At 40.1% G+C, this 26,651-nt stretch overlaps 1 protein-coding gene across 1 annotated transcript; it reads right to left on the minus strand.

Moving 5' to 3' along the window:
• Positions 1-255: 255 nt before the first annotated feature.
• Positions 256-26,038, minus strand: HELLS (helicase, lymphoid specific). The gene is made up of 22 exons (XM_076338588.1): positions 25,970-26,038; positions 25,777-25,898; positions 21,988-22,110; positions 20,554-20,613; positions 20,027-20,063; positions 19,870-19,934; positions 19,359-19,400; positions 18,321-18,545; positions 16,670-16,852; positions 16,265-16,408; positions 15,484-15,680; positions 14,697-14,793; positions 13,470-13,631; positions 12,810-12,952; positions 11,075-11,213; positions 9,552-9,635; positions 9,343-9,462; positions 7,443-7,559; positions 6,252-6,411; positions 2,989-3,085; positions 2,697-2,773; positions 256-519 (listed from the first exon to the last, which is right to left on the minus strand). Exons 1-22 carry the CDS (start codon positions 25,998-26,000, stop codon positions 422-424), a joined length of 2,523 nt encoding a protein of 840 aa, XP_076194703.1. The 5' UTR covers positions 26,001-26,038; the 3' UTR covers positions 256-421.
• Positions 26,039-26,651: the final 613 nt, after the last annotated feature.

Consider the following 26,651-nt stretch of genomic DNA (forward strand, 5'->3'; position numbering starts at 1 on the left):
CAGAAGTTAAAAACAGAAGCTACACAATTGGCTGTAACAAAGGCACATGTTCTCTCCCTTCCAAATAAAACCATAATTGACACAATATAAAAAAAAGTGTTTTAGGACTTCCACAGGAAGATTTTTTTTTTTTTTAAAACACAAATTTGCCAGTTTTTACCACTGATCACAAGAGCTAGCTGCAAATGTGAAACATGCTCATTTTCTTAATTCTTTATGAGAGCCTACCAAAGCCACAACATGAAACTATCACCTGCATTATACTGTAGAACATGTTAAAATTCACTGAAAGAACACGAGGGATTTGAACAAGGCCTTAAAGAAAGTCAGCATAAAGGATCAGTACGTGTAAGTGACACCTCTGGAAGATCTGATGTCAGTCATATGTTTGTCCTGTAAGACTACAGGCCACATTTGCACGTTAAAACACACATTCTGCACTGGAATCCGACGATTCTTCTAGGACCTTGAAGACACCCATTTTTTCCTTTTTCATTTTTTCAGAGGTCTGCATTTGATCTACGATTAAAACAAAACAAAGATCAACAGTAATAGGTGAAGTGTCTGCAACCTTACTATTGCAGACATAAAAGTTGTATGTATTTTTGTTTGGATTTGGAAAGCAAGTTGATAAAATAATTTTGCTCCATCAACAGTTTGCTACTAGAAATTTGTGCTTGAAAATATTTTTCAGTTGTGTACTTTAAGAAAAAAAAATCCAACACCTCTGGCTAAACCTAAATGGAGATAAGCAGTTTTAAAATCTGCCTGAACTAGTCTTGTTTTCCTGAGAAGAAAACAGAATGCAGTAAACCTATTTAGTGCAGTTACTAGGAGAAACACAGAAAGCTACAGCTCTGCTAAGCAATATTCTTTTCTGAAGTTCAAAGACCTACATCTTGTTTTCCTAGCACCTGCAATCACTATGTTGCCCTTCCAGTGAATATAAAGCTAATGAAAAAGTACTGTCTTTATATCAAATTTAATAAATATGGCTTACAGGAGTGGGAGGCGGCATTTCAGTTTCTAAAGCATTAACTGCAGTTAGCTGTAGTAAATATTCAGTACATAATGCAAGACTAGTATCTTTGTATAAACATTTTTTGACAATTTTAATATACTAATTTTGCTTAGTATAGCTGTCCTGGTTTTGGCAGGGATAGAGTTAATTTCCTTCCTAGTAGCTGGTACAGAGCTGTGTTTTGGATTTAGGGTGAGAATAATGTTGATAACACACCGATGTTTTAGTTGTCGCTAAGCAGTGCTTACACTAGTCAAGGACTTTTGAGCTTCCCATGCTCTACCGACTGAGAAGGTTGGAGGTGCACAAGAAGCTGGGAGGGGGCACAGCCAGGACAGCTGACCCCAACTGGCCAAAGGGACATTCCATACCATGGGACGTCATGCTCAGTACATAAACTGGGGGGAAGCTGGCCGGGGGGGCCGCTGCTCGGGGACTGGCTGGGCATCGGTCGCCGGGTGGTGAGCAATTGCATTGTGCATCACTTGTTTTGTGTATTATTATTACATTATTATTATTTTATTTCAATTATTAAACTGTTTTTATCTCAACCCACGAGTTTTTCTCACTTGTGCTCTTCCAATTCTCTCCCCCATCCCACTGGGGGGCGGGGGGGAGTGAGCGAGCGGCTGTGTGGTGCTCAGTTGCCGACTGAGGTTAAACCATGACAATAGCAACCATTATAAGTATGATGCACACTAATAACACAAAATAAATGGCACCTTCTCCAACTTAAAAGGAGAAATCAGATTGTTTCACAGCCTGAACTTGAAAGATAGAGATAGACCATATTATCAGTGCATCAAGAATCATTTTCTATACTAGCAGACAGTTAACTGAAATAAGCAGGTTTATAAAACAATTTCTTTAGATAATCTAGGAAAAAAAAATTAAGTGTAGCAACAGTTCTCCTAAGGTAAAGTTATTTTACTCAAACTATACTCAAACTATACATATCACACTTATTTAAGGCTAGCTATCATTTTTACTTCTAAATTCTGTAATGACTGATTCTTTCTGTATCTATGCTTTGAGGCTTATCTCTCCTAAAGATGCTGAAGGAAACAAAGCATACTAAATCTACTGTTTAGATGAATTGGACAAGAATTTTTTCCTTTCTGAGAAAAATTAAGGTTTTTTTTTTATAATATCTTGGCCTGATCAAGCACTAGAATTTGCAGACAACCTCAAAAAAAATTTTTTTTTTTTTAAAATATTTGATCCAGTGACAAGCCATGGTAACTCTGAAAAGCTCAATTTTTTTTTATCCCAAAAATGTTAGATCACATTTTGAATTATGACAGTATCAAAATAGGTTTTTAAACAAGTTTGCTGAAATAAATCTTTTTCTGAGAATAATTTCTATTTTCATCAATTATAGCAACTTACAGGGAAAGTTGCTTTGCTGAACACCTCCTAATCTATGCTCTTCATTCACAGTATGCTCAGGGCACACTATCCATGAATGTGGTTTTCTGGAATACTTCTGTTTAAATTCTGTTATTTCTTCTTTGGCATGGAAATGTCAGCAAAGGGGCCAAAGGGTCCTTCTTGAGATGTACAACACAGCTGTAGAGAAGTGAAGCTGTGGCAGCTTTCTACATATAAAGACTCTTACAAAATACAAATTTACTGTTGAACAGGAAAAAAAAAACAGGTGAAAACTCTGACTTACCAATAAGATCACTTCTATCCAAGAGTAACTCTAGATCTTTATCACTGATTACTTTTTCTTTAGATCCTTTAACCTCCCTGTTGAGGAAGAAATAATCTCTCTTAATACAGATGAAAGCATGTTACAGTTAGTATTGCATAGAAGTCAGTTTTCCCACATAGCAGAATCCCTAGGACATTCTTTCCACTATGAAGATCCACATACCACTTCATAAGACACGAGAGCTATTGACAGCTGCTTGCAAGCTGCAAGTTAGAAACTCATGGTCCAAGAAAAATATGAATCTGCATACCTCTCATAGTCTCTGGATTTCAGTAATTCTATTAATTCCTGAGGGTCCAGGCAGCTCTTTGACTGTGCTAGACCAGATTTGCCACCTTTAAACTGATCTGTAGAAAGGAGAAATTTTAAGAAAGTACACAGAGACAGGACCAAATTCTGTAAGTTGTTAAATCAATGCTGGATGCACATGTTGAACAAATTAACTCTTGCACATCAAAACTAATGCTATGTTTCATTGGTTTAGCCCTCAGGTAAACACACCTTACGCTAATAGCCTAACTGGTGAAAAAAAATCAGAGGTACATGAAGAGTTTACATGCAGGCCTTTCACCTTCCAGCTGTAGTATGCAGAAGAACTGATTGAAACACCAATTCAACATGCACACACGCACACACAGAGCAGAAAAGCCATTAGTTTACTTACAGTAAAAACATTGTAAATAAAGTTAGATGGTGGATGCTGAAGTTTGTTCCCTTTGTATTGTAAGCTGGTTGAAACAAAGTAAGCAGTATTAACCACAAGATAGGAAATACGTGAAAGATGTGGTCTGCAGAGAGAACATCCCTCATTTAATGGACTAGACAGACATGACAAAATAATACACCTGACACAGGCTGGTTTCTTGAAGAGACTATGCTAATGCCGTATCTACACACAAATCTGGATGTCAGCCCAAATATCCAAAAAAATTATACAAGATTATTACTTAACTAAAGCTGAGCATGGATGAAGTCAAGCTCAGTCCTGCACATTTTAAGGAGACAAGGCTTACTGTTCTGTGCCAGTTTACTCAGTTTTTAATCAACACATGTACCCATTTTATTAACGGGTCTTCATCGATCCCTTTCATCACACTCACTGCTGTTCTTTCCTGTATCTTGGTTTCAGAAGTCCTCCCCACACCTTTTCTCATCTCCCCCCAAGGACTGGCTGTTTCTCTGTGAAGTGCAAATCAGATGCGAGTTCCAGAGGGGTTTCTCTCCCCCGTTAACACCTCCTGCTATGACACACAGGATCCAGGTCCTGTCATACGTTATTAGTGATGCAGTCTCTCCCTTGTAGTTTTCAGAGTTTCACAAACTATATGGCATTGAATTAGTGCTGTACAGGTCTTGGGTTGCAATAATAGTGACACAGAGAAAAATACAGAAGACCCTACCAGGCACTTAACACTTTAAATAGAAGTTTATGTCCATCACTTCCTCTTAGTCTGACGTCTACTAATTTAACTAAAATCATGCTGGTTCTCACACAGTTTCCTAGGCAACTTTCTTCAATAAAACAGAAGCACAAGACAGAAAGAGTAACCTGGTGCTGAGGCCAAAAAAGCATTCTGTTTTGCAACAAATTCCAGTTCTTAAGCTCCAGTACTTGGACTGTACACACCCTACATGGTTAGACACCACTGAAAGGCCTGACTTAAGTAAGCTTTGTGATATCCCTCCCTCATTCACTCCTCCAAAGTTCTAACACTTTTTTAGATATTAAAAATTACAGGATCCATTACATCACCTTTACATTTACACAGTGGATCCAAAGATTCCTGGAGGGGACACCCCTACCTAAGCTGCAAGATTTAGATACAATTCACCAATAGTTACCAAGATAAATATTCAACTTATTGCAAAACTGAAGGCATGACCCAACTTGACACTTAGCTTCCTTCCAGAACAATCAGTCCCAGTTCCCATGGCTACTGTAGTATATGGCAGCCATCTACTATTAAAGCCCATTCTGTTTTGTGTGCTCATCTTGCCACTTTGGTTTTAACTTCAGGTTGGACCACAATCACATCATTAAAAAACAAATTTTTCTTACTTCAGTTGGTCATTAACATGCCTACAAAGAGTCAGACAGCAGTCAGGGCAGTCACACCAAGACAGCAGTGGCAAAGAGATTACAAAGAAAAAGGCTAAAGCTAGGATAAAGGAAGCATCTAACAAAGATTAGCTAACATCGTCCAAAACCAGAGGCAAACCACAGCTTAGCCTTGACAAGCAGTACGCTGTGCAGTAGACAGTTACAGGTGTGGCCTTTCTGCCCCTTTACGCCCTCATAAAAATGCCTTTTTTTTCCCCCCTTAATATACTATGAGAAGTTCTTAACCTCCTTTAAAGTTTAATATAAGGCTAATTATTGTCAGAAGCCCATACCAAGTTACAAGAATTGTATTTTTCAAGTGAGCTTAGTGTTTGGAAAATGCTATAGGGAGCTACTGTCCAAATATCACAAACAGAATAAGCTACGGAAGCAAAGCAGGATTCCTATAGGACCCAAACAAGAAGAATTTACCTCCAAAAGAGACACTTCAGCCCAATCACTTTCTAAAGACTTTTGAGTATGACCAGCTATATAATCAAGAACACAAGAAGAATCACCATTGTTCTGCACATAAAATCAGCTAGGACTATTGTTTATTCAGCACTGGTTAACTGTTCAAACAGGACTATTCTACTGTGGTTATAACATACTGTTCTTAAACTCAGAAGGACAGATGCAAACAGGATGCTGAAATTTTTTTACAGCTCTAAGATTTGCAATCTCAACCAAGTTTAGTAGGAACCCCCCAGAAACCAACTTTCTATAGTCTCTACTCATTTTACCACATTTAATAGCAACACTCCCTACTCAAGAAAGTTTGCCAGTGCAACTGGAAAAATCTATCACTAAACTTCACATCCTGAAACACTGCTCTGGATGTCATTAGGTAGGCATATTGCTCCAAATGAAGAATTGTTATAAATTAAACTGCAAGCAATAAGAATGTATCTGCTTTTCCATTTATATTCTGGTTCATTTAATTTGATTTTAAAAAGATAATCAACTCAGACTTGTCATCTACCCCCAGTGTTTTCAATGCTAGAAGTCCAAAAACATTTGGGTCAAACAAACAATCATCTTGCTGACAAGCTGCCAGTAAGCCCAGAGCTCTACTCTCTTATTGCCTGGTTTTACCTATATTTCTTCCAGGCAGGCTCACTGTCCCATCACCCCTCTTTTTTTCCTTACCTACTAGTAAAAGAGTAGTCATAACATGGTGATTCCAGAAATACTAGAAGTGCTTTCCTTTAATTTGCTGCAGAAGTTATCTACAATGTGTCTAAGAATGAATTTTGAAAAGTAATACTATATAGTCACTTGTTGGGAGGATGAAGCTTTTTGCGTTTAAGAAAAAATACTAAGCAGTCACAAAACAGAGCCATAAGAGTTCTCTCTTGAGATTTAAAGAAGCAACACTTGCTTACAGGAAGTCATAAGAGAAAGACACTAACTTTTGTGGATAATCAGCTTCTCCAGCTTCCTTTTGGCAGCAGCTCTCTCCACAATCTTCTGGTCAATAGTATTTGCTGTCACAAGACGATAAACAACCACTGGCTTTGTCTGGCCAATTCTGTGACACCTGTCTTGGGCCTGCAAGTCCGACTGGGGGTTCTGAGCAGGCAAAGAAACAAGTTAGAATCATAGAATCATAGAATCATTGAGGTTGGAAAAGACCTCTAAGATCATCGAGTACCAACCGTCAACCCGACACCACCAAGTTAGCTACATCATTAACTTTTATTTTTTAAGAGACATACCACAGGCAGCACTTTCAATAGTGAGCTCTGAGAGTTGGAGCAGAAGCAATAAGCAGGGCAGCCATCGTGTAATAGAACTCTACATCTCTTCACTCTTAAACTCATCCTTGACAAGCTCTGCTGCTGTAGCTGCACAGCCAGAGCAACCCAACTAGCTCAGACTGCTTCTGCACTACGTGCTGCAGTTTTCAACAGATGGACATGTTTTGTATAACAAATTTAGCTGAGGGTGTTAGTTGTAGGTTTGTGGGTTTTTTTTTGTTGGAGAATAAGAAAAGGTATTAAAAATGTTTTCAGCCATTTCTGAAGCTGCTTTGTCTCTCCTGAAGCTGAAGAGTCATGCAAACAGCAGAGCTGTCTATTAAAATGAAGCGAAGATGCAGAGGTCCTCAGTCATTTCCTTCCATACCTTTCTTCCCAGCCTCCAGACTCACAGGAGCAGCAGAATCCTAGCTAGCTAAAACACATGTTGCAAGTCACAGGAGGAAATTCAAGGGGCTGGTACTAACATGGCAGCTGTTGGAAACAGGGAACCTGTAGAAGGTCCGGCTACATTCAAACTTAAATAATAAATCGAAAGAAGGAAACGTATCTTCAACAGTAACACAAAAACCCCTCCTGCTTTTGGTGTAACTCAGGGCAAACAGGCTAGTTTTGGAAACCAACTCTAACGTTGTATTCAATAAGCTAGGACTTTTCAAACGAGGCTGCATATTTCATATATAACATGTTTGCATACGCTACTTACTATTATCTTCATGCAACACCACATTAAAGTTACAGAAATGGTCTATATCATAATGGCTTAGTAAATGATTATCAGAAGCAGCAATAGAGAAAGCATTTTATGACACATACCACTAGGTTAACAGTCTGTCAACATACCCAGTCACTATCGTATATGATAACTGTGTCTGCCGCAGTTAAGTTAATGCCCAAGCCTCCAGCTCTTGTACTCACTAAGAACAGGAAGACTTCAGGGTCAGTATTAAATTGATGCATCTGGAAGAGAATTCGTCTATTAAAAAACAGCAGATGGATCAAACACAACATAGCTAATGTTTTATTTTGAGAGACTTGTGTTTAAAAAGATGAACACAGATAAAATACAGCACACACTGTCAGAGGCCAAACTAAGACTTTAAGAAACATTGCATGCATTTGGGACAGGACAAGACCAAGAAGTGAGGCAACCGTATTTTCTTATCTGATGATTCCAGTCAATGAGTTGTCTAATGCACAGAGTGGAGATGACCGTAGTGAGGTATGGTCCAAATCACATACACCTCCACATAACCTACCATCCAGTGATGAGCAAGGTGAGCACAGTCCAAGCTGGCAGAACCTAAAAACGTATCTACTTCTTGACACAAGCAACAATCTAAAACACCGATGCCAACTTGACTGTAACTTCCAGCCACCCTGTATACCTCCTCCTCTTACTTCAAAACTAAGAGTAACTTTATGGCCTCCTACTCAGCATCTAGCCTACTTTCACTGCAAGATGCTTCCAAGTGTCAGCACAGCTCCTACCAGGTCTGCAATACCAGTCAAAACCTAGACTACTTAGTCTGACCACCCACATGCTGGTAGAAAACTGGAAGTGTACAGTAATGTTCAGGACTTTGATCACAGCAGAGAAAAAGAAACCATCACCCCACTGCCAGGTGGAAGCAGCTACCCAAGCTCTCTAAAAGCCCCATATCCTCTGGGCTCTCTTGGACATCAGCATCTGCAGCATGAGCAGCAAATCATGGAGCTGGGAAGAGCCTTGCTGAACTTCGACTGGTGACCTGGAGGATTTCTCTCATCCTGCACCTATACCACACTGTGGTAGGCACACAATCAACTCCTAAAAATCCCCACAAGCCAGCGGTACAAAATTTTACCAGCTTAATAAAGTCACTATAGCTTGCTGACACTTTGCTAGTTAGCCTTTCCTCTTTAAGAATCAGCTCTAACAGTAGCAACCTAAGTGTTTAGGGGCTTGGTTTTCCTCAGCCACACTGTGGCACAGAAAAAAACATGGGGCAAAGGGAAGCACAATTTGAGCTAGATGATGTGTCATCTGCCACTGTTTTTCCATATCTTCATAAACACCAGTGCATACTTCAGAGACCAGATGGCAATTGCAGCACATCCCCTAGACACATCTTGTGTACTTCCTCCACATATGCATTGCTCCTTTACATCCCTGCAAACCCTCAGAGAGGTGGTTTTCCAGAACCACCCTGCATGGCTGCTCTTCATGATAAATATATGCCTCAGTAATAAGGTTTCAAGTAACCACAGAATGCCATTACAAGTATGCAAGAACAAAGGATTGAGCTGGAACAAATCCACATGCAATTTCAGGCTGAAGTTACAGGTGTCCCACTAGGTACAAAACCTCATTTCGTGGAAATCTACTTTATTTGGCATTAGACCTCCAGTACGCTCTCACAGATGCTGGCATCACATCCTGGATGCTAGGAAACAATACGTGCAGGGGTAAAACTGGGATTAGCATCTGCCACAATCTAGATATATTACATACTTCACATTTGGGCAACAGAGTACGTGAGCACCCATCATTCTAGGCATACCCCAAGATATTGGTTAATAACACATTTCATTACTTCAGTATTTCTGAGCTGCAGATATTAAAGCAGCAGGAAGGATGTCAGTTTTCAACATAAATGTCTTTTGCCTATTAAAGGCTAAATGCTGTGCGAAATCATATTCCAGCGTCACAGGAACAAGCAGAATTTGTGAACAGGCTCAAAGGGCATGTATATCTACTTACATTTTCTTCTCTCTCTGAGTAGGACATAGAGCCATCCAATCGACTAAATTTGAAGTCTCTCAGATAGCAGTAATCCACCAAAATGTCAAGCATCATGGTCATTTGCGAGAACAACAAGACCTACAAAACCAGGAACATTCCTTAATACCATTTTTTGGTCATGAGGAGACTACTATCCCCCCCCCCCCCCCCCAAGTCATTAGCTTTACCTTATGTCCTCTCTTTTTCAGTTCTGGAAGCATTCGGTCCAAGAGTAGAAACTTGCCTGAATTCTTTACTAGATCTTCATCAACCTTGGAACAGGGGAGAGGGGATAATATGTTAGGAGGGAAGGATACCAGAGGTTTCCCTGACTCAGAAGCACCAATAAAAGCTGTCTGAAAGCTTCTCACAGAAACAAGCTTGTACCATCTTTTTAACTAAAAGCTGTAAGATTGGAAGCAACACTAATTTTAGCAAACTACATTGAATCAGTTAAATCATGATGAAACTAAATCAAACCTGACCATTTCATATGCCCAAATAATTTAAAAAAAAAAAACCTAATTAGTTTTCATCCCATTGCTGGAAGGAGAAACTGATGATTTTAGTTTTCCCACATGGAAAAGCACTGTTGTTTCTTTCCCAGCTTGTAATTAATGCACAAGACTTCCACCTACTGGATATAAGGAAGCACTGCTGAACAAGTTACTACACATCAGCCAAGTGACAAAAGTTCACAAAACAAGTTTTCACACTGCTACCTTAGACCCCTCTTTTGCTCAAGAGAGTTTGTTCGATCTAAGTCTTGCTATGGGCTAAAAGCAGGGATATAGAAGCTTCTCAGGTCTGAGCCATACAGCAGCCACCTCGATAATTCCTAATCCATTTTCCTGAGCAGGTACTAGCTCCTGCAAGTGGTGTCAACTGTCAAACAGTCTGCATTTTCTACACATTAATTAATTTCCCCTCATCACCCAGACTGGGCTATCTGCTTTTTATGCACTGACTTTACATTGATAGACTTCAACAGCTTGCTCCTGAGTGCAGGTGAATCTGTTATCACTCACTGAACAGGAAACATGACTACACATGCCCACAAACCTACATTTAGAATGTGCAAGCAATTCCAGTTGTTCAAGATTCTTTCAATTCAAATTACTTCATACTTTCCTATATTGCCAACTGCTTTGTGTAGATTAAACTACCAGCTGGCCCTTGTGATATAATTTGGATTTTTTCCCTTTTGAGGAGGAGAAAGGATGCTGTATTCTCTGAGCAGACAACTCTGTTGTACTTGGTACAGCCCTTCAACACCTCACACTTAACAGTTACCACCGCACCTCCTGCAGTGTGTACAATTTATGTCATGAACAGTCAACCAAGGTCAGCATTTTTTGTTTTGAAAATTAACCTTTGTGAGGAGAGCTTGAGGCAGATCCTAAAACACCCTGAGTCAACGGAACCCAGCTACTGTTTGAATTCAGTAACTTTGCTCCCAGCAGATGAGTGCTGCCATAACGAAGAACATAATGGCATCACTACGCAAAGGCCAAATGGGCACAGAGGCTGAACTGGTCTCTGCAACTGCTGCTGCAGGAAGCTTCAAATAATGATTCAGTACACTGGTGGAATCCAATGGGGAGGCATATGCCAAATACATTGAAAAGGTCATTCTTTACTGCCATCAGCTCACAGTCTATTGCTTTTTAATGCCTGGAGTAATTTTTCTCGTAATCCTTTTAGAATGTACCTTGAATTGTTGTGTAGCAGGATCCAAAGGATATTCAATAAGATAGGGGTGATTACAACATTTCCTCAGTAACATCATAATATTCTGCAGTTTAAGGTTCACCTCTGAATCCATGGGAATGCTCACTTCTACCACTGGCCTTGAAAAGATACGTCATCTTGTTAGTACAGAAAGTGTCACCTTATTATGCTACAGATACTGAAGAGAAAAAAAATAATAAAAACAAAATCAAGCAATGGATTCACATGCTGTGTCAAATGTCCTCAAAATCCCTCATAGTTAGTAAAGCTATTACCAGATGAAACTTCTTTTAGTGCCACACTTGGCACCGAAGGCACAAGGGTTTGCCATTATTGGTTTAAAATACAAAAGGCCAGTCAGTAGTAATCAGAAGCAGAAAACACAACTTGTGCAAGTCACCCAGCAGAAAAGGGAACAGAAGTAAGCCCCCTCTAGAACAAATGGTCAGATCTCCTACAGAACAATACATAAGCTATTCCAAAATCTGCCTATCCCATTTCGGCTACACGTATACTTTGCAGGATTCACAGCGAATGCAGCTATTTAGCTCTTCCGCATTTAAGTACTGTCTCCAACATAAGGGATCCATGCATACCATAAAACTAATACAAACATATATTTGTGTCTGTTCTTGCAAAGTACACTGGACTACAATAAAAATGTAGCAAAATAAATACATTTCAACCCTGAAGACTAACCTGGTTTTCCTTATGCCCAAGGGACTTCCAACCAATTCAGAGCCACCAACAGACCTTGCCAAACCCAGGAATGAACATGATTCCTCAGCTCCCTCAGTCCTGAACCTCAGCTCTGATCTTAATCACTAGAAAAGTGACCAATACCTGTCACCAAAACAGCAATAACTGTGCTGGGTTCTGGGCCTCAGCTTAAGCCTACATATTTTACAAAATTTAGCAAGGAAACTAATCCTCCCTTTTCTCCAGTCTTGAGCCCAAACTTTGCTTCAAGTATTCTTGAGTAATTCTGCAAAAACCTAGGAGTTAACTGTAGTTAGCACACCAGCGTTATCCCTTGTCCTGCCTTGGAACCAATGAAAGATATACCTGTGAACGTAATTGGACGTTGGAGACAAAACATTTACCTGAACCTTGCAAAGCCTGCAAAACCCAGCAATAAGCCAAGCTCTTCAGCTCCTTTGTCCTCATTGCTAGCTGTAGCCAGGACCTAAGCTACTACCATGAAATTTCAACTACCAAATAACTAAGATGAATCAGTTCTTCCCTGGCTGGCACCCAACACCATCTTAGACCTTAAGGCTTTGGTGAAACCACAGTTCTTCACTACCAAAATGTTTTAACAGCCCAAAGGAATTACATTTCACACTAGAACATTTTAGCTCTTTATGGATTATCAGTAGCGCTATCGTCACAGGACCTACCTAAGACTGTGACTAATGAAAACAGGGACTCAAGAAGCAATTTTATTGCTAGATCCTGAAAAGGCCACAGGTCTAGGAGTAAATGTCTTGTAGTTAACTATAACTCTAATGAGTCAGTAAGTGATGGTACAACCTAATCACTGCTATCATGGCCCAGCGAATACTAGGTAAAAGCAAAGAAACATATCATAAAGCTACAAGGATAGTGAATTATGAAATGCCGTTCTTGATCAATTTGAATAAGCAAAGCTCTGGAAGCAAACTAAGAGGAAGATAATCAGTATAATAAAAAAAAGAATCTTTTAGGGCAGGCACCTCTCTTTTTCTACTTCCTCTTGCATTTTGCCGATCAATTTTTCCAAGTCGTCAGGTGAACCATTATGTTCTTCACAATAATCAACCAGTTTTCGACAACGGCGTTTTGGTCGGCCTGTAGGACTCAACTCAACTACTTCTTCCTGTGGGAAAATACAACGTTGCCATCAACAGCAGATAGCTTCAGATTCAGAGGCCTATGCTGACCCAAGAATTCTCAATACTGAAAAGAGGTCTCAGTGATATGCATCATGCAATACTTACTTAGACCCAGCAGCTGTAAGTTTTGCTAAGTAGAAAATGCAGCCCAAATTTTAAAGGTCTCTAATTGTAGATCTTGAAAGCTTCTGCTTAATTTTTAAGAGCTGCATTAGTACCTTACTGATTTTACAGCAGAAACTGTCAACTCTATGAAAACTGTCTTCTTTTTCCCCCAAACTACAAGTAATCAAGAATGTATTTATACTCATATTGTATTAGTTCTGTGCACACTGAGGCCAGTCACAGTAACTGCCATTGAAATAGATAACAAAAGGACCAGACTAAAAATTTAACCAAAAAGTGGATTTAGTTACAATGGTAATGAAGCAATACCAATGTGTTTTTGCCTACAAACCATTTAATAGCAAGCACATTTCTAACATCCATATCAGTAGATACCTCATTACTTCCAAGCAGTTTCCTAATGGTGCGATTTACAATGGCAGTATAGAAAGTTTCTTGCTTCTTTGCCAGCGGTGCATATACCACAACTTCTCGTTTAGGAGGAACCTCAAGAGCAACATCGGATTTCAGTCTTCTCAGTAAGAAAGGTGTCAGAATCTGAAATGTTGAGCAGATGTGTTACAAATTACTCAAAGCTCTCAACATGGCCAGTTTAAAAAAAAAAAACAAAAACCAACCAACCCAACAAAAAAAACCGCACACCACAACTACTCAAAGCTCTCAATGTGTCTAGTTTTAGGAAAAAAAAAACAACCAAAAAAGAACAAAAACCAAAACCACCACAACACACAAACGGGTCTACTGATATAATGCTATTTTGACAATTTAAAGCAAGGGAGTTAATTTGCAGAGTTCCATATTTCATTTTTTCATATGAATGCCTACTCCAAAACTTTTACGCACATGCTGGTAATACATGTGTTCAAACAACACATCCATTGACATTTGAAAAATTTTGACGTGTTTAATAAGGGTGCAGTGGTAACTACATTACAGAACGTTCAAATAATTTTCATTAACTGAAAGTAATTTTATTATGAAAATGCTTGTTTTGACTGTTATATTTCTTAAATCAAGTTATTCCAGGAAAGCCCCAAACCTTTAACCAAAATAAATAATAAATTGTGATCAATAATTATATCTAGAAGACACAATTTACATCTCTCACCATCAGCTTATGATGGGAAAATGATAGTTCTGTCAGCATTTACTTCCACCCCCCCCCCCCATTAAAAAAAAAGTTCTGGTTAGTTTGGTTTTGAAGACAGGCACATTATACAACTAGTTTGTCAAAAGGTATTCTGTTCAATACCTAAAAGTTACATAAATTCACTCAAAGTTATCTTTCAACAAAATAAATATACCAATTAAATCTTTTGGCAAACAGAAGCAAGCAACTGCAATTAAGTTTGACTAAACTCAATTCAGTTCCAAGAATAAAAATGAGTCATTATCAAAGAGGTATATTGTTCCTTTCAGCATTTATAAGTGCTGTAAAAATTGAAAAAAAACCCCCACAAGTCTAAGGAAGTCCAGAAGTGCCACAATAAAAGCCTCAGGCCCAGAATTCAGCTCCACAAACAAGATTTTGACACACTTCGTAATAATGGTCAATGTTAGAAATAAACCATGAAAAAACCAACACAAAGAATAAGATAAAACCTGATGCAGCATATGCAAGATGTTTTGCTCCCTTTCTTTTGCAATAATATCTTCGGCAGTTTCTGTAATGCTGGTAATATCAAACCAGGATTCAAAGCTACAAAAACAAAGGAAAAAAAAAAGGAATAGCTTACTTCATAGCTATTATGCTTCATTATTTAAGTATACTATTCTTCTCTTATCCTGCGATTTAAGAAAAACAAAGCACTAATATCCATCACGAATAGAGAGTGAATAGGAGGTATTTCTGAAATATACCTGTCAATTCAGATGCTTGAGTTTTTAAGTGATTGGTAAAAATACTTGTATTAGTTGGAATATTCACTATGATCTATTATATTCAATCTAGTTATATCTTTTTCCAAAATTAGTCTAGACTGTTTTGGCAATGTTCTTCCACCTGACCCCCCTACTGCTTCAGAAAAAGATCCGTCTCCCATGGGTCCCATGTCTGCCAGCCTTACACAGCTTTCTCCAGCATCTCAGAGAATCTCAAGCAGCACGAGGCACTTTAGACAAACATCTCTCCCCCCAAATACTCATGTCTTAGCTCAGAGTTGAGCTTCCACTATCCATAGAGCTGACAATTACTTCCTTACTTTCTGAAACAACTAAGTGTGAAGGCAAGACACATTTCAAAGCCTTTACCACCAAATAATCATACCAAATTACAACCATATCATAAAATAGCTTTTCACATGCTGATACAAGTTTAATAATTAAAGAGTCACAATAATGCCCAAACTGAACAAAGGGGAATAGTTTTCACCATCAGATCGCAATCTACCTTTTCAAATCATCAAACACATCTGGCAACAGGAAGTTAAGCAATGACCAAAGCTCTGCCAAGTTGTTTTGCAGGGGAGTACCAGTCAACAGGAGTTTATTGTCCGCATTAAATCGTTTCAATTCTCTGATAAGGCGGCAGTTCATATTTTTAATCCTGTGACCTTCATCTACTATCAGGTATTTCCAGAAGCAGTGCTAGAAAAGGAAAGGATATTTCAGTAAATCTTAGCTTTACTCCATCAAAACATGTGCCAGATGAGATAAGCAGCACTAAGACTGTCTGATACTGCCCGTTACAAAGATTCTATTTACTGTTTCTCACTTTGCCAGACTAGAAGAGCTGAGTCCCACCTGTTGATGCCATACATCTGCTTCATGGTGACTGCATTTAGAAAGCCCAGGTGATTACAATAAAACTTCTACAAGAAACCCATCTCACTGAGACAACCATTCTGATGTTAACCATGATGTTTATACACTAAGTATAGCTTTTACTCCAAGCCTCCATCACCTACAGAGAGGTAATGAAAAGAGTAGGTATGCTGTAACTATCTGCTTACTTCACTTTTTGGATAGTGTTCTGTTTGAAGAACTTCTTAAGCATAAAATTTCAGAGCCACTGCTACCAAGAAACAGAAGTGAATGCCAATATAAATGCTACAGTATGACACTCATCGTACAGGCAGCATGCGGAGTTTTTTCTTTACTATATTCAAAAGCATTGCTATTAGTGATGAGGCATTCCACCCATCCTAGGGCTTTCAGGAGAACTTAGATACCTGCAGGGCATTTCTGTCTCGCATTGCTATTTCAAAGGAGGTAATGACCACAGGATGGATTTGCAGTGATCCTTGTCGCCCGTGAATTTTACGAACCAGTTTACGACGTTCCTGCTGAGCTCCATGATAGAGCATTAGTGGAATCTGAAAAAAAGAGGTTTAGAAGTCAGGTGAACTAAGCTCATTTAAACCTAAACAGAAGATAGTAGAGATAATTAGCTCTGTTACAAGAAGGCGTAAATACATAGCAAGTCATGGCACAGTGTATAGTAACCACATAAACAACTACAATTAAACTGATGTTCTATATAGAGAAAGTTTCAAGGCAAAGAATTAGAATAAGAATTAAATAATTTGTTCTTTTAAACCTAAGGAAGAAAAAAGAAAAATCTTCATTTCTTTTACCTCTGGAGTAAATCTCTTGAATTCAGACATCCAATTTGGAAGAGTAGACAAAGGACCACATACTAAGAATGGGCCAGGGACTCCTCGCTCCACCATCAGTGCTATTGTTGCAATGCACTGGATCGTCTTCCCCAACCCCATTTCATCAGCTAAAATGCCATTGATACCATTTTCCCAAAGCATCTGCATACACAGAAAAAGACATATAAATGCAAAATAGCCAACACACCTTGAGAACAATAGACATCTTTAGGAATGTAACACCTGTAGAAACTCTCTACTAGGCACATTTTATATTACAAACAAGTAAGATTTCTCCATGATGAAAACAAATACAAGCATCTTGTAAACCCGACATTCATACGTAGGTGTATGTGCTTCTAGCCAATTAAGTGCCTGACTAGGAGGCAAAAACCAGAACGGTATCAAAGGAAAGGATGTAAATTAGTGTTATATCAAAAAGCACTTCAACTGCAAGTACAAGCTTACACTACCCAAGTTTTTAGCCATCCCAGCTCCCAAGAATTCCCTTAGCTCCCCACTCTAAAAGACCAAGTTATTGTGCTGATGTTTCAGTTTTATCTGTTCAAGTAGCTTCTGTAGGCACAGCTACTCCACCATAGGAAAAAGGTGCAATTCCTGACACAGCCAGCTGCTCCAGCAAAAGTTCTTTGTGCAGACACTGCCTATTCTGACAACTGACGGAGCAACCTCTCACAAAAGAACAGAAAGACAGACGCAGAAATGTTCTTTGGCTACTTTATCTACTATTCATAAAGAAGGTTATTATAACTGAGGGCCCAAGGAAGCTGGCTTTTTCCCCCCTCCCAGTACAGGCCTGTCTTCCCTATGCACTTCCCAGTGACAGAACAGAGCGAGTTTAGTGGCACTCACTTGTGAGATCAGCCTAAGCCTGTTAAAACAAGATACATATGCTTGTGGGGAAGAAAAAAAAAAGGGAAGGAAAAAAAAAAGGAAAGAAAAAACCTAAGGGAAATATGAGATCAGTAGCAGAATGAAAATTAGTTCTGTCTGGCTCTGATAATTAAAAAGCAAAGTTGTTCTAATTTGGCTTGCAAGCAAAAACGGGTAGAAGTTAAATATGTATGTGGGCAATTTTTATGGCAAGTTTCTTTAGTTTTTGATTTCAAAGGCTAAAGACAAAATATTACTAGTTAGATTCCAAGATGCAGAGAATGGAAAACTCATCCGTGTCAGGCCTGCAAAGTAGTGAGTCTTTAAACACCTATGGGCTAGGTATTCAAGCCCTTGAGAGAGAAAAATAGTACGACTGTCCCTTAGTAGCATGCATAGTCCTGCTTTCACAAAGTATTTGTAAGGAGAAGCTGAAAAGACAGTTGAGTTGAATAAAAAAAATAAATGGAGAAGGGGAAGATGGAGAACACCAACCAGAAACTCTAAAGAAACGTTTACAAACACAAATATCCTCCCCATGCTGAAACATTGTATCTGCTGCTTGACAACTTTTTCATAACACCAGATTCTTGTATCATAAGAAATCATAAAGAACTGTCTCTCTTCTTCACCTTCCCTGTACCAACTATGACGACAGACTTCTAGTGTCTCTTCCCCTCCATTTCTCTGTTTCCAATCAGCAACAGATTCAATTTCAACAACAATCGCTCCATACCCGTAGCCACTCCATGCCTTCCACTTGGTACCACCTCATTACACCTCCAGTAAAAATCTTTGGCTGCTGAAAAGGCACTGGCTGTCCATTAAATTTCCGTACTGGATCAAGGAATTGCTTGGCACTGTGTCGTACAGCTTGACACAATCTATCCTTAATGACGCTATTTGAATCTCCGTTTTTCTGCAGGTCTTCTGGACACAGGTTGTCAGAAGAGCTTTCATCCTATAGAGGGAAGTTCAAGAAACGTGCAAGGGGAATGCACATCAAAGCCCAGCTAAGACATACTTTCGCGCAATTTACACCAGTCTTAATGTGCAGTGAAGTAAGTCAGCCCCTGACACAAAGACTTACTTTGAGTAACTGTCAACTCAACAGTAGAATTTATTTTTAGGATTAATATTACTACATAGGTAGATGTCAACATGCAAAATTTCAATGCCTTATATGCATTCTTCACCCCTTTAGAATTGAAGAGCAGTGTTAGCTACTGAAGCAATTGGGCTAATAATTTTTTCACCCACAAAAGCAAGCAGACTGAAAACCTTCCTTACAGTGGCTGGCATTTAATGCAGCTATTTCCTTTCTGTAAGCAGATTCTAGAGAATGTTGGAAAGAAATTCACACTGTGCACGTAGCTTTTAAACTACAGCAGAAGTGGAAGAGACCACACTTGTTATCTCCATGCTTGAATGCTTAAAAATTACTATGTCTTAAGGTCTTATACACAGCACCAATATTTCTTAGTAAATTCCTATTTCCTTTATTTTTGAAACTACAGGCGTTCTATAAAGTAAAAACGCATTCAAATTCAGAGCTTAAAAAAAAAATTAGAAGTTTTCACCTCAGATTTCTGAAAATAAGTACTTAAGTGCATTCACTTGCACCACTTCTTTAAACTTCTAATTCAGGACTTCAGTATCTAGCAGAGAGATGTTTATTTACAGGAAAAGTTTACAGATATGCTATAAAGTATAAAAAGCCCTCCCTCCCTTTGGGCTTAACACACTAAAACTGCAATACCATGTGCCAACATACCTGATTTTCCACTTTACTTTTTTTTGCCACTGATAATATTTCCTGGAAACAAAGAAAAAACTATGCTTATACGCTTTTCAACCTTAAAGGCTACTACAATTTCTATTTCATGAGATCTTTTAATTGAAGAATCTGGACATACTTTAAAAAGCTTTCTATAAAACATCATTAATCATACAAGTGCATCTAAACAAGGCGACACACCAGAGAACGCATTCCAGTTACAAAGGGTGACTGAAAATTCAACTGGCAATGTAGTTTCTTCACAGCTTGCTTCCCCAAATACTTTAAAAAAAAAAAAGACACCTGAATTCTACAGGTCTGACAACACTGCTTGTTACATAGATCTTTGCTGGAAGAAAGTCCTACATTACAGACAGACTGCTGTTGGTTGATAATCTCTGATGGCAATGTATGAGAATGTATTGCTTCAAAATACACAGCAATTGCCTCACCAGTTAAAATTTGTGCTACAAAAATCCAGACAAGCCTCTTTATAGTTATGGCCTACCTCTTTGGACATAATTTCTGAGATGTTGTATGTCCCATCTTCTCTCCCTCTCTTTTTTTTTGCACCTGTAAGATAGCATTTCAGCTTATACAACATGTCAAACATTAAAGAAAGTAAAAACACCAGTACTGACAAAAGGCAAAGCCTAATACATTACCTGATTTCTCCTCTTTGCCATCAACTGGATTTTGACCCTAGAAAACAAACATAGGAAGAGGTTCATCATCTTATGCATCTCTAACTATCATGACACAGATAAAAAGATGTAATCAAGCCTCAAACCATTGCCTTTGAAAGCTTCTTGAAACACTTACTATTAAACAGTTTTAAAAACTACAGCAAAAAAAGAGTTCCTGCTTATCTTTTTTATTACTTATTCAGCATCTTGGCTGAATAAACAATCATTGCTAAAACAAAAAACCTCCTCAAGACAAATTCAGACCATTTTCTTTAGTATAAATTAGTCAGAAACATCTCCTTAAGATGACTGTCATGGTATGCAATTTTTAAGCACTTTTAAAGAGTCTTATTACTGTTAAAATAAATATGGTATACGAGATAGATCCTGCAAGTCAAATACTGTCTAATCTAACTTATTTAGTTTACCTACCTTTATCAAAATTGACATTGTAATTTGTCAGACTTTTATTCAGAAAGTTGCATAAAATAGCTAGGTAATCTTACCTTGGCAGATTTTAACATCATCTCTCTCTTTTTTTCTAACTTCTCTTTCCTCCTCTGTTCCTAAAAAAAAACCACAACAAAAAACCCCACTCACATTTCTTACCTTTCAATAACACCCACAAGAGAACTATCCATTATAGAAGTGATAACAGGCATAGATTACATCAGTAATGTAGACTTCTGTGTACTCTGCAGACTTTGTTTTTGCAATCTCACTAAAAGCCTCTATTCTGACATAGTTTAAAATGATAAAGCAAAACTTGGACAAGAAAGTGCAACTGCTCTGAGTTGCTTGTCAGTGAATACTTTAAACTCTTAAATACAGTAATTTAGAAAGACTCCAACAAAAATATTCCCAATTGCAAACTCCTTAAGATCACATCTATTGCAGTAAGGTTTCCATGTATGCAGCTGCCCTTTAACTTCTACGTATTACCACTTGTGTTCATTGCGGAACAGAAAGCAATGTAAGTAGCCTGCGATGCCTTTAAGGAAGAAGTGCTTTCATGTTTTGAAGAATTTAAGATTTTCATTCCATCTACTATTTCTACTTGCTGAAAGCAAAAGGACCCTGGAAAAAGAGATGAGACACCTTGGTATTTATCAGACAGAGCAAGGCTTAGGACTGAAACATGCATTCTATCAATGCAGTAACCATGAATTTGAGCTGACAGTTAAACTAGAAAAGTATTTTAGAAAGGAGGTTCCTGCAGTCTGTCAGTGTCACTTTTCTGAGAACGTCGTTGCCCTAAATCTTTTCCTAAGATTCTCCCTCTCTCTCAAGCATAAACTCTTACAAGCTTGTCCATAAAGGTACAGTTAAGAAAGTCAAGATAAAGCTAGATATGAACTCAGCAGTCCATAGATTAAAAAAAAGAAAACACATCAAATCATTTTATGGAAGCTCTTTTTTGGGAAGACCATGGCCTCAGATCACTGTAATTTATAAATTTCTTTGAGGGAGGGCTACATTAGCATCCTGAAAACACGCCTCACCCTTCAGTAATTAACACAAATAGGCTGCACAACTTCCTACTTGTCAATTCTTTGTATCTTCTATCCTCCCTCCAGGGTTTCTAGCTCCCTTAAACTTTGTTTCTTATTTCAAACATTTATTTTTTCTTCCTAGCACTCAGGCCAACAGAAGAATTGTAAAGATATCAGTGCCACCTTTACACTGTGATTTTAAATTATAATTCATACTCTTTCCAATCTGATTTATCTATTAATTTTTAGAACAAATTCTGAATATTATGTGAAGCACCACCTCATTCCTGGGCAGTAGTTCCAGTAGATTTTCATGGTTTTGTTATTGCAATCTTAACAGCACTTTTACTTCAGTTCAAACAGCTGGATGGCAAAAAAAAAAGAAAAAAACCCAAACAGACGGCAGCCCATCTTAAGAATCCCCACTGCAGGAAAGAATACACCTACCTCCAGTTGCTGCTGTTCCATTTTGGTTAGCAAGAATTTGGAATAGATGTTGCTTTTTTCAAGCAAATGTTGAAGCCTCTTATAGCGCATTTCACTTGACTCCCTGTCCCAAGAAGTGCGAGCCTGGCCAACACAAAGAGATGTCAAGTATTCATAGATGCTTCAGAGTTAATGCTTTCAATATAGTGAAGGGTTCTTCCACATGATAACTACAGTTGTCTTACACACACACAACCTTTCCCTTCCAGTCATTACACATCTATGATTTGCGAGTGTATGGACTCATATGTACCTACGAAGTGCTGTAAGATGAAAGTCACTGAAGGTTGCACTCACTTGCGTATGTAAACAGAGCTCTGCAACGCACATGCTTCCAGCGCAGTAGCACAAGGCATTCAAGGGCTCTTTAAAGGTGTCTCAACTCCAATTTATAGATTTAGAGCAAAAGGAAATTTAAGTTTATTTGCAGCCTGCAAAATTTGGGAGGAAAAAAAAAACACCCCACCCTACCTGGCAAAATTCAGCAGTTTCCCAAGTATTAGTTGGGACTCCTCCATGTGCCATTTGCACAAAGGTACATTATGAACAAGATAGTCAGACAGCTACAAAACCATCACGCTTAATTTACAGAGGTCAAGTCAATTCGCAGTGTGAAAACAGTAACTTCTGCTTGCTTTGCTTACAAAATCAACACATGCTTTTAAAAGTAACTTCTGTTGAATTAGTCAAGGCTGTGCATTTAGAAATTTGCAAATTACTCTTTAAAACTCAGATCAAGACTCCCCCAAAAAGTAGAAAAGCATTCATCCCTCTGCATTCATCTAACATTGCCTGTTAGATTGAGATATCAAACAAGTGAAAAGGTATAAATTAGCATCTCCAAGAGAAAGCTCAGAAAGGCAAGATGCAGAGCTTTACAAGATGCTTATCTACGCTATTGCCTTCAGGAGAAACACTGGGGGACGGATGTGCTAAGCTAAGACAGAAAGGGTAGGGAATCTTCTGAAACTAAATAGAACAGGGAAAAAGAATATTAGCTGAATCATGGGACAAACTGTGTGACACAGAAAAGGGGGAGCACGTTCCTCTCCCCCAGAAATCACACCTTTATTTTCCACAAACAGTACTCCACAGACAGTACTCCACATCATTCTTATCAGGTAGCCATCACCATATTCTTTTATGAGAGGAAGCTCTATCTCAACAAGTTCTTTGGGGGAAGAGATTGCCTTCTCATGACTCTCCATACAGTTTTTATTTGGTTCTGCTCTCCCCTGTCCAGGTTTTTTCCTTCAGATGAAAAGTACCTGAGCTCAGAAAGATCAACTCTTGATGGCAATGCCAAGAGGGAATATAATTGAAACTAAAATACTTCATTCAGCAAATTGCTATTGCTCACTTTTTATTGGAGTGAACACAGCATCCTTCCATTAATTGGACAATCTGAAGGACTCTTCCCTTGACCAACTGCAAAAATTTCAAGGGGGGAAAAAAAGAAAACTCAAAGATGATGTACAGCAGTGAACTCTTACGATTTCTCCACTTTGTCCTTTGACTCAATCTTCAAGCCTCAAAGTGGTTTTTTTTTTTCCCCTTTTTTACTGAAAAGGTCAAAAATTTGCCACTCTTTCATCACTCCACATTCTTATATATTTGCATAGTGGTATTTTGCCATCAGCCCACAGAAAGAACAAGTGACTCTTCTGTTGAACTGCTGTACAAATCACCTGGCAGGGGCTTTGCTGAAGTGACAAGCATAAAAAACCCAGAAGCTTCAAGAACATCAACTGCCCCCGAGATGCCAGTAAGCCTGGGTTTAACGACATCAGCAGTTTCCCTTGATCTGACTGGCCCCAGATTGCACAGAGAAAGCATGATAGAAGCACACAGGACAATGGAGTGATAGCCTTCCTAGAGGTAAGCTCTGTGGATTCTCAAGAGACAGAGAGAACACAAAAATCCCCAGCCCTATCACATTCTAGCATTGTTACAGAAGTGGTTGGTTGTGAAAGAAATTAAATTCTAAGTCCTTTTCTCAATACTTCCTGTGCAATGAGATAATTTGCTCTACAGGGGTTTCCTCCTTACCCTCCAAAAGCATTGCCTCCAAATTTTTAGTTCCAAGTCTGATCAAGGAATACCTGAAGAGAAGTTCAGACAGGCTCTATCATGACTTACTGTTTGCAAGAAGGAAGATTATGAGACTTCTGGGAGAATAAAGTATTATTTTCTAACTACAGTATCACAAAATGCTGCAGCCTAAAAACATACCTTTATAAATCACAACTTTTCTTAGTGAAAAGAGAAAGAGTAACTAAAATTAGTTCCAGGCCTTAGAAATTGTATTTTTCATGCCCTTAGAATAATGCTTCAATTTTTAAGAAATCAGCCTCCTGTGGGCTGAATACAAAGCTACGTAATTAACAGAAAAGGAGAAAATGAGAGCACTCAGAAAGACAGAAAAAAACCCCCAAACACTGATTTCTCAAGTATTTTGAGTAATAGCACTAATTCTTTAAGAATACAACTCCCAAAAGAGCATTTAAGAGTTCTTTCAAGCTTGTATTTCCTTACGCCTGAAATACAATACCTTATATAGCATTCTGATACCTTGATAATTTGTATCAGCACAGGTCTAGAAGCATCATGTTTTCACATTCTCTCTCCAAAACAGATTGGTTAATATCAACCAATGCTTAATATCAACATTTGAAAACATTCACAGCAAGAGAGAAATGAAATGTAGTAATGATTATATCATTTGTGTTATGGATGCATCATTTCCTTGAAGCAGCCTACGTTTCCTGCAACATAAGCAAACAGAAGTACACAAACCAAACATCAGCATGATTACAGGTACATTTCTCCTGGCACCAGTGCCAGGTCAAGCAGCTCCTGCTCCCCTCATCTTAGGGGTTCCTGCACAACTGCGTGCAGGGAAGAGCAGGAGAGCAGACCAGGAAAGCGACCAGCATAAAATCGATCCTTTTTGGCTAGGCTTTTTAAGCCAGACTACTTGCTTGACGCAGTTCAGTTGCGGCCTTCATATACCACTGCAAAAAGAATGAGCTGCCAGTGACAGCAGCTGCCTAAACTATACCTGCTACCAAAAGAAACGCACAACCGGGCTTATTTCTGGAAAGGATAAATGGTATTTATAGAAGTGTCCTGCAGAGCTCTAATCAGGTCGTTTGTTTGATGGGGTTTTTTTAATAAAATAAGGAGCAAAAAGAGGAAAAGAAGCGTTATGTACACATACAGAAAACGCAGACAAAAAAATCTTGCCTTTAATATGTCAGATAGAAATTCAGAAGAATCTGAACTCACTACCCTTTCTGAAATCAGCTTACTTTAAAGGCACACTATCTTAGACTTCTACGCTCGGAACGACAAAAGTGAAGAGGTATAATCTTCTCATTGCAAACTTAAATGAGTATAAAATGCAGTAAGCTTCTTGCCGACTGCAAGAGTCCACCGTTAGCCTTCAAAAAAAAAAAAAAAAAAAAAGCCTCCCGTGGATGATCAAAGGCGCTTGTGAATCACAGCCACCGCCCGGAACTTTAACAGCCTCTCACGTTTGTTTGTTTTGAAGTCAAAGGAGCTGCACGACACCCGGCCCCGGCCCACAAGCCGCCGCCGAGCGGACTAACGGCGCGGGGGCACGGCGCTCAGACCCACTCAAACCCAACCGCCCTGGGGAAGGGGGGGGGGCGGGGAGGGACCCCCCCCCTCCGCGGGGCAGCCCCAGCTGCCGTGCGGGGGGCTCGCCGCCCCCGGGCCGCCCCTCACCTTCTCCAGCATCTGCCGCTCTTTCTCCAGCCCCGCCGCCTCCAGCTGCTCCTCCTCCCTCAGCATGGCCGGCGTGATCACCGCCGCCTCCGCCTGCTCCCCCATCTCCGCTCCCAGCGGTTCTGCAACGAGGGCACGGTTAAGCACGGGGACCCAACCGCCGCCCCCGCCCGCCGGCGCCCCGGGCTCTCACCGCCGCTGCTCGCCGTGTTCTGGGCCGGCATGGCCGCCCGCCGGGGCCGTTGGGCACGAGGCGGTGCGGTGCGGCACGCGCAGCCGCCACCGCCGCCCTGGCGCGCGCCCCGCCGAACTCCCGCGCTCGCTGCCTCACCGCGCAACCGCCCGCCCGCCCGCCTCGCGAGACCAAAAACCGCGCGCTGCCCAAGCCGCGCGAGAGGCGGCGGCGCTCTCGCGAGGGCGCTCGCCCCGCCCCGCCCCGCCCCCCCTCGGGCTCGCCCGCAGGCCGCCTTGGCTCCTGGCAGGCGGCGCGCGCGGCCGGGCGTCGTTCCGCTCCCCGTTCCGCTCCCCTGCCCGCCGCGCCGCCGTTGCCCCGGGCAGCTCCTCGGGCCCGCCCCTGCTCGCCGTCGGGCCCCGGTGCTGAAGAGCTCTTGGGCCTTCCTGTCGGGCGTGGGGGCTCCACACGCTGCAGCGAGCTCTGGGCCTGCGGGGCCTCGGCCGTGCTGAGGGTGACGCTTCAGTTAACCCCTGCTTCTGGCCCTGTGGTGCGCAGCCCTCCCCGAAAGAGCCGCCGCAGGCCCGTACCGTCAGCAGCCGCCGGCCAGGCACAGCGTAATGGAGCTGCCTGGGCTTCATCGTCCTGCTTCCCTTTGCCAGCAGTTAGTGGCACCGGTACACGTCTCTGGATCTCCAGAGAG

This window comes from Aptenodytes patagonicus, chromosome 5, assembly GCF_965638725.1.
Source record: "Aptenodytes patagonicus chromosome 5, bAptPat1.pri.cur, whole genome shotgun sequence".
NCBI lineage: Eukaryota > Metazoa > Chordata > Aves > Sphenisciformes > Spheniscidae > Aptenodytes > Aptenodytes patagonicus.

Excerpts from the sequence above, each read along its gene's own strand:
- HELLS (XM_076338588.1), bottom strand. The coding sequence starts at position 26,000 with ATGCCGGCCCAGAACACGGCGAGCAGCGGCG. Across the intron at positions 20,614-21,987 it reads TGGAACAGCAGCAACTGGAG|GAACAGAGGAGGAAAGAGAA; the intron begins GTAGGTGTATTC and ends GTTTTTTTTTAG. Across the intron at positions 9,636-11,074 it reads CTGCTACACAACAATTCAAG|GTTGATGAAGATCTAGTAAA; the intron begins GTACATTCTAAA and ends CCCTGTTCCAAG.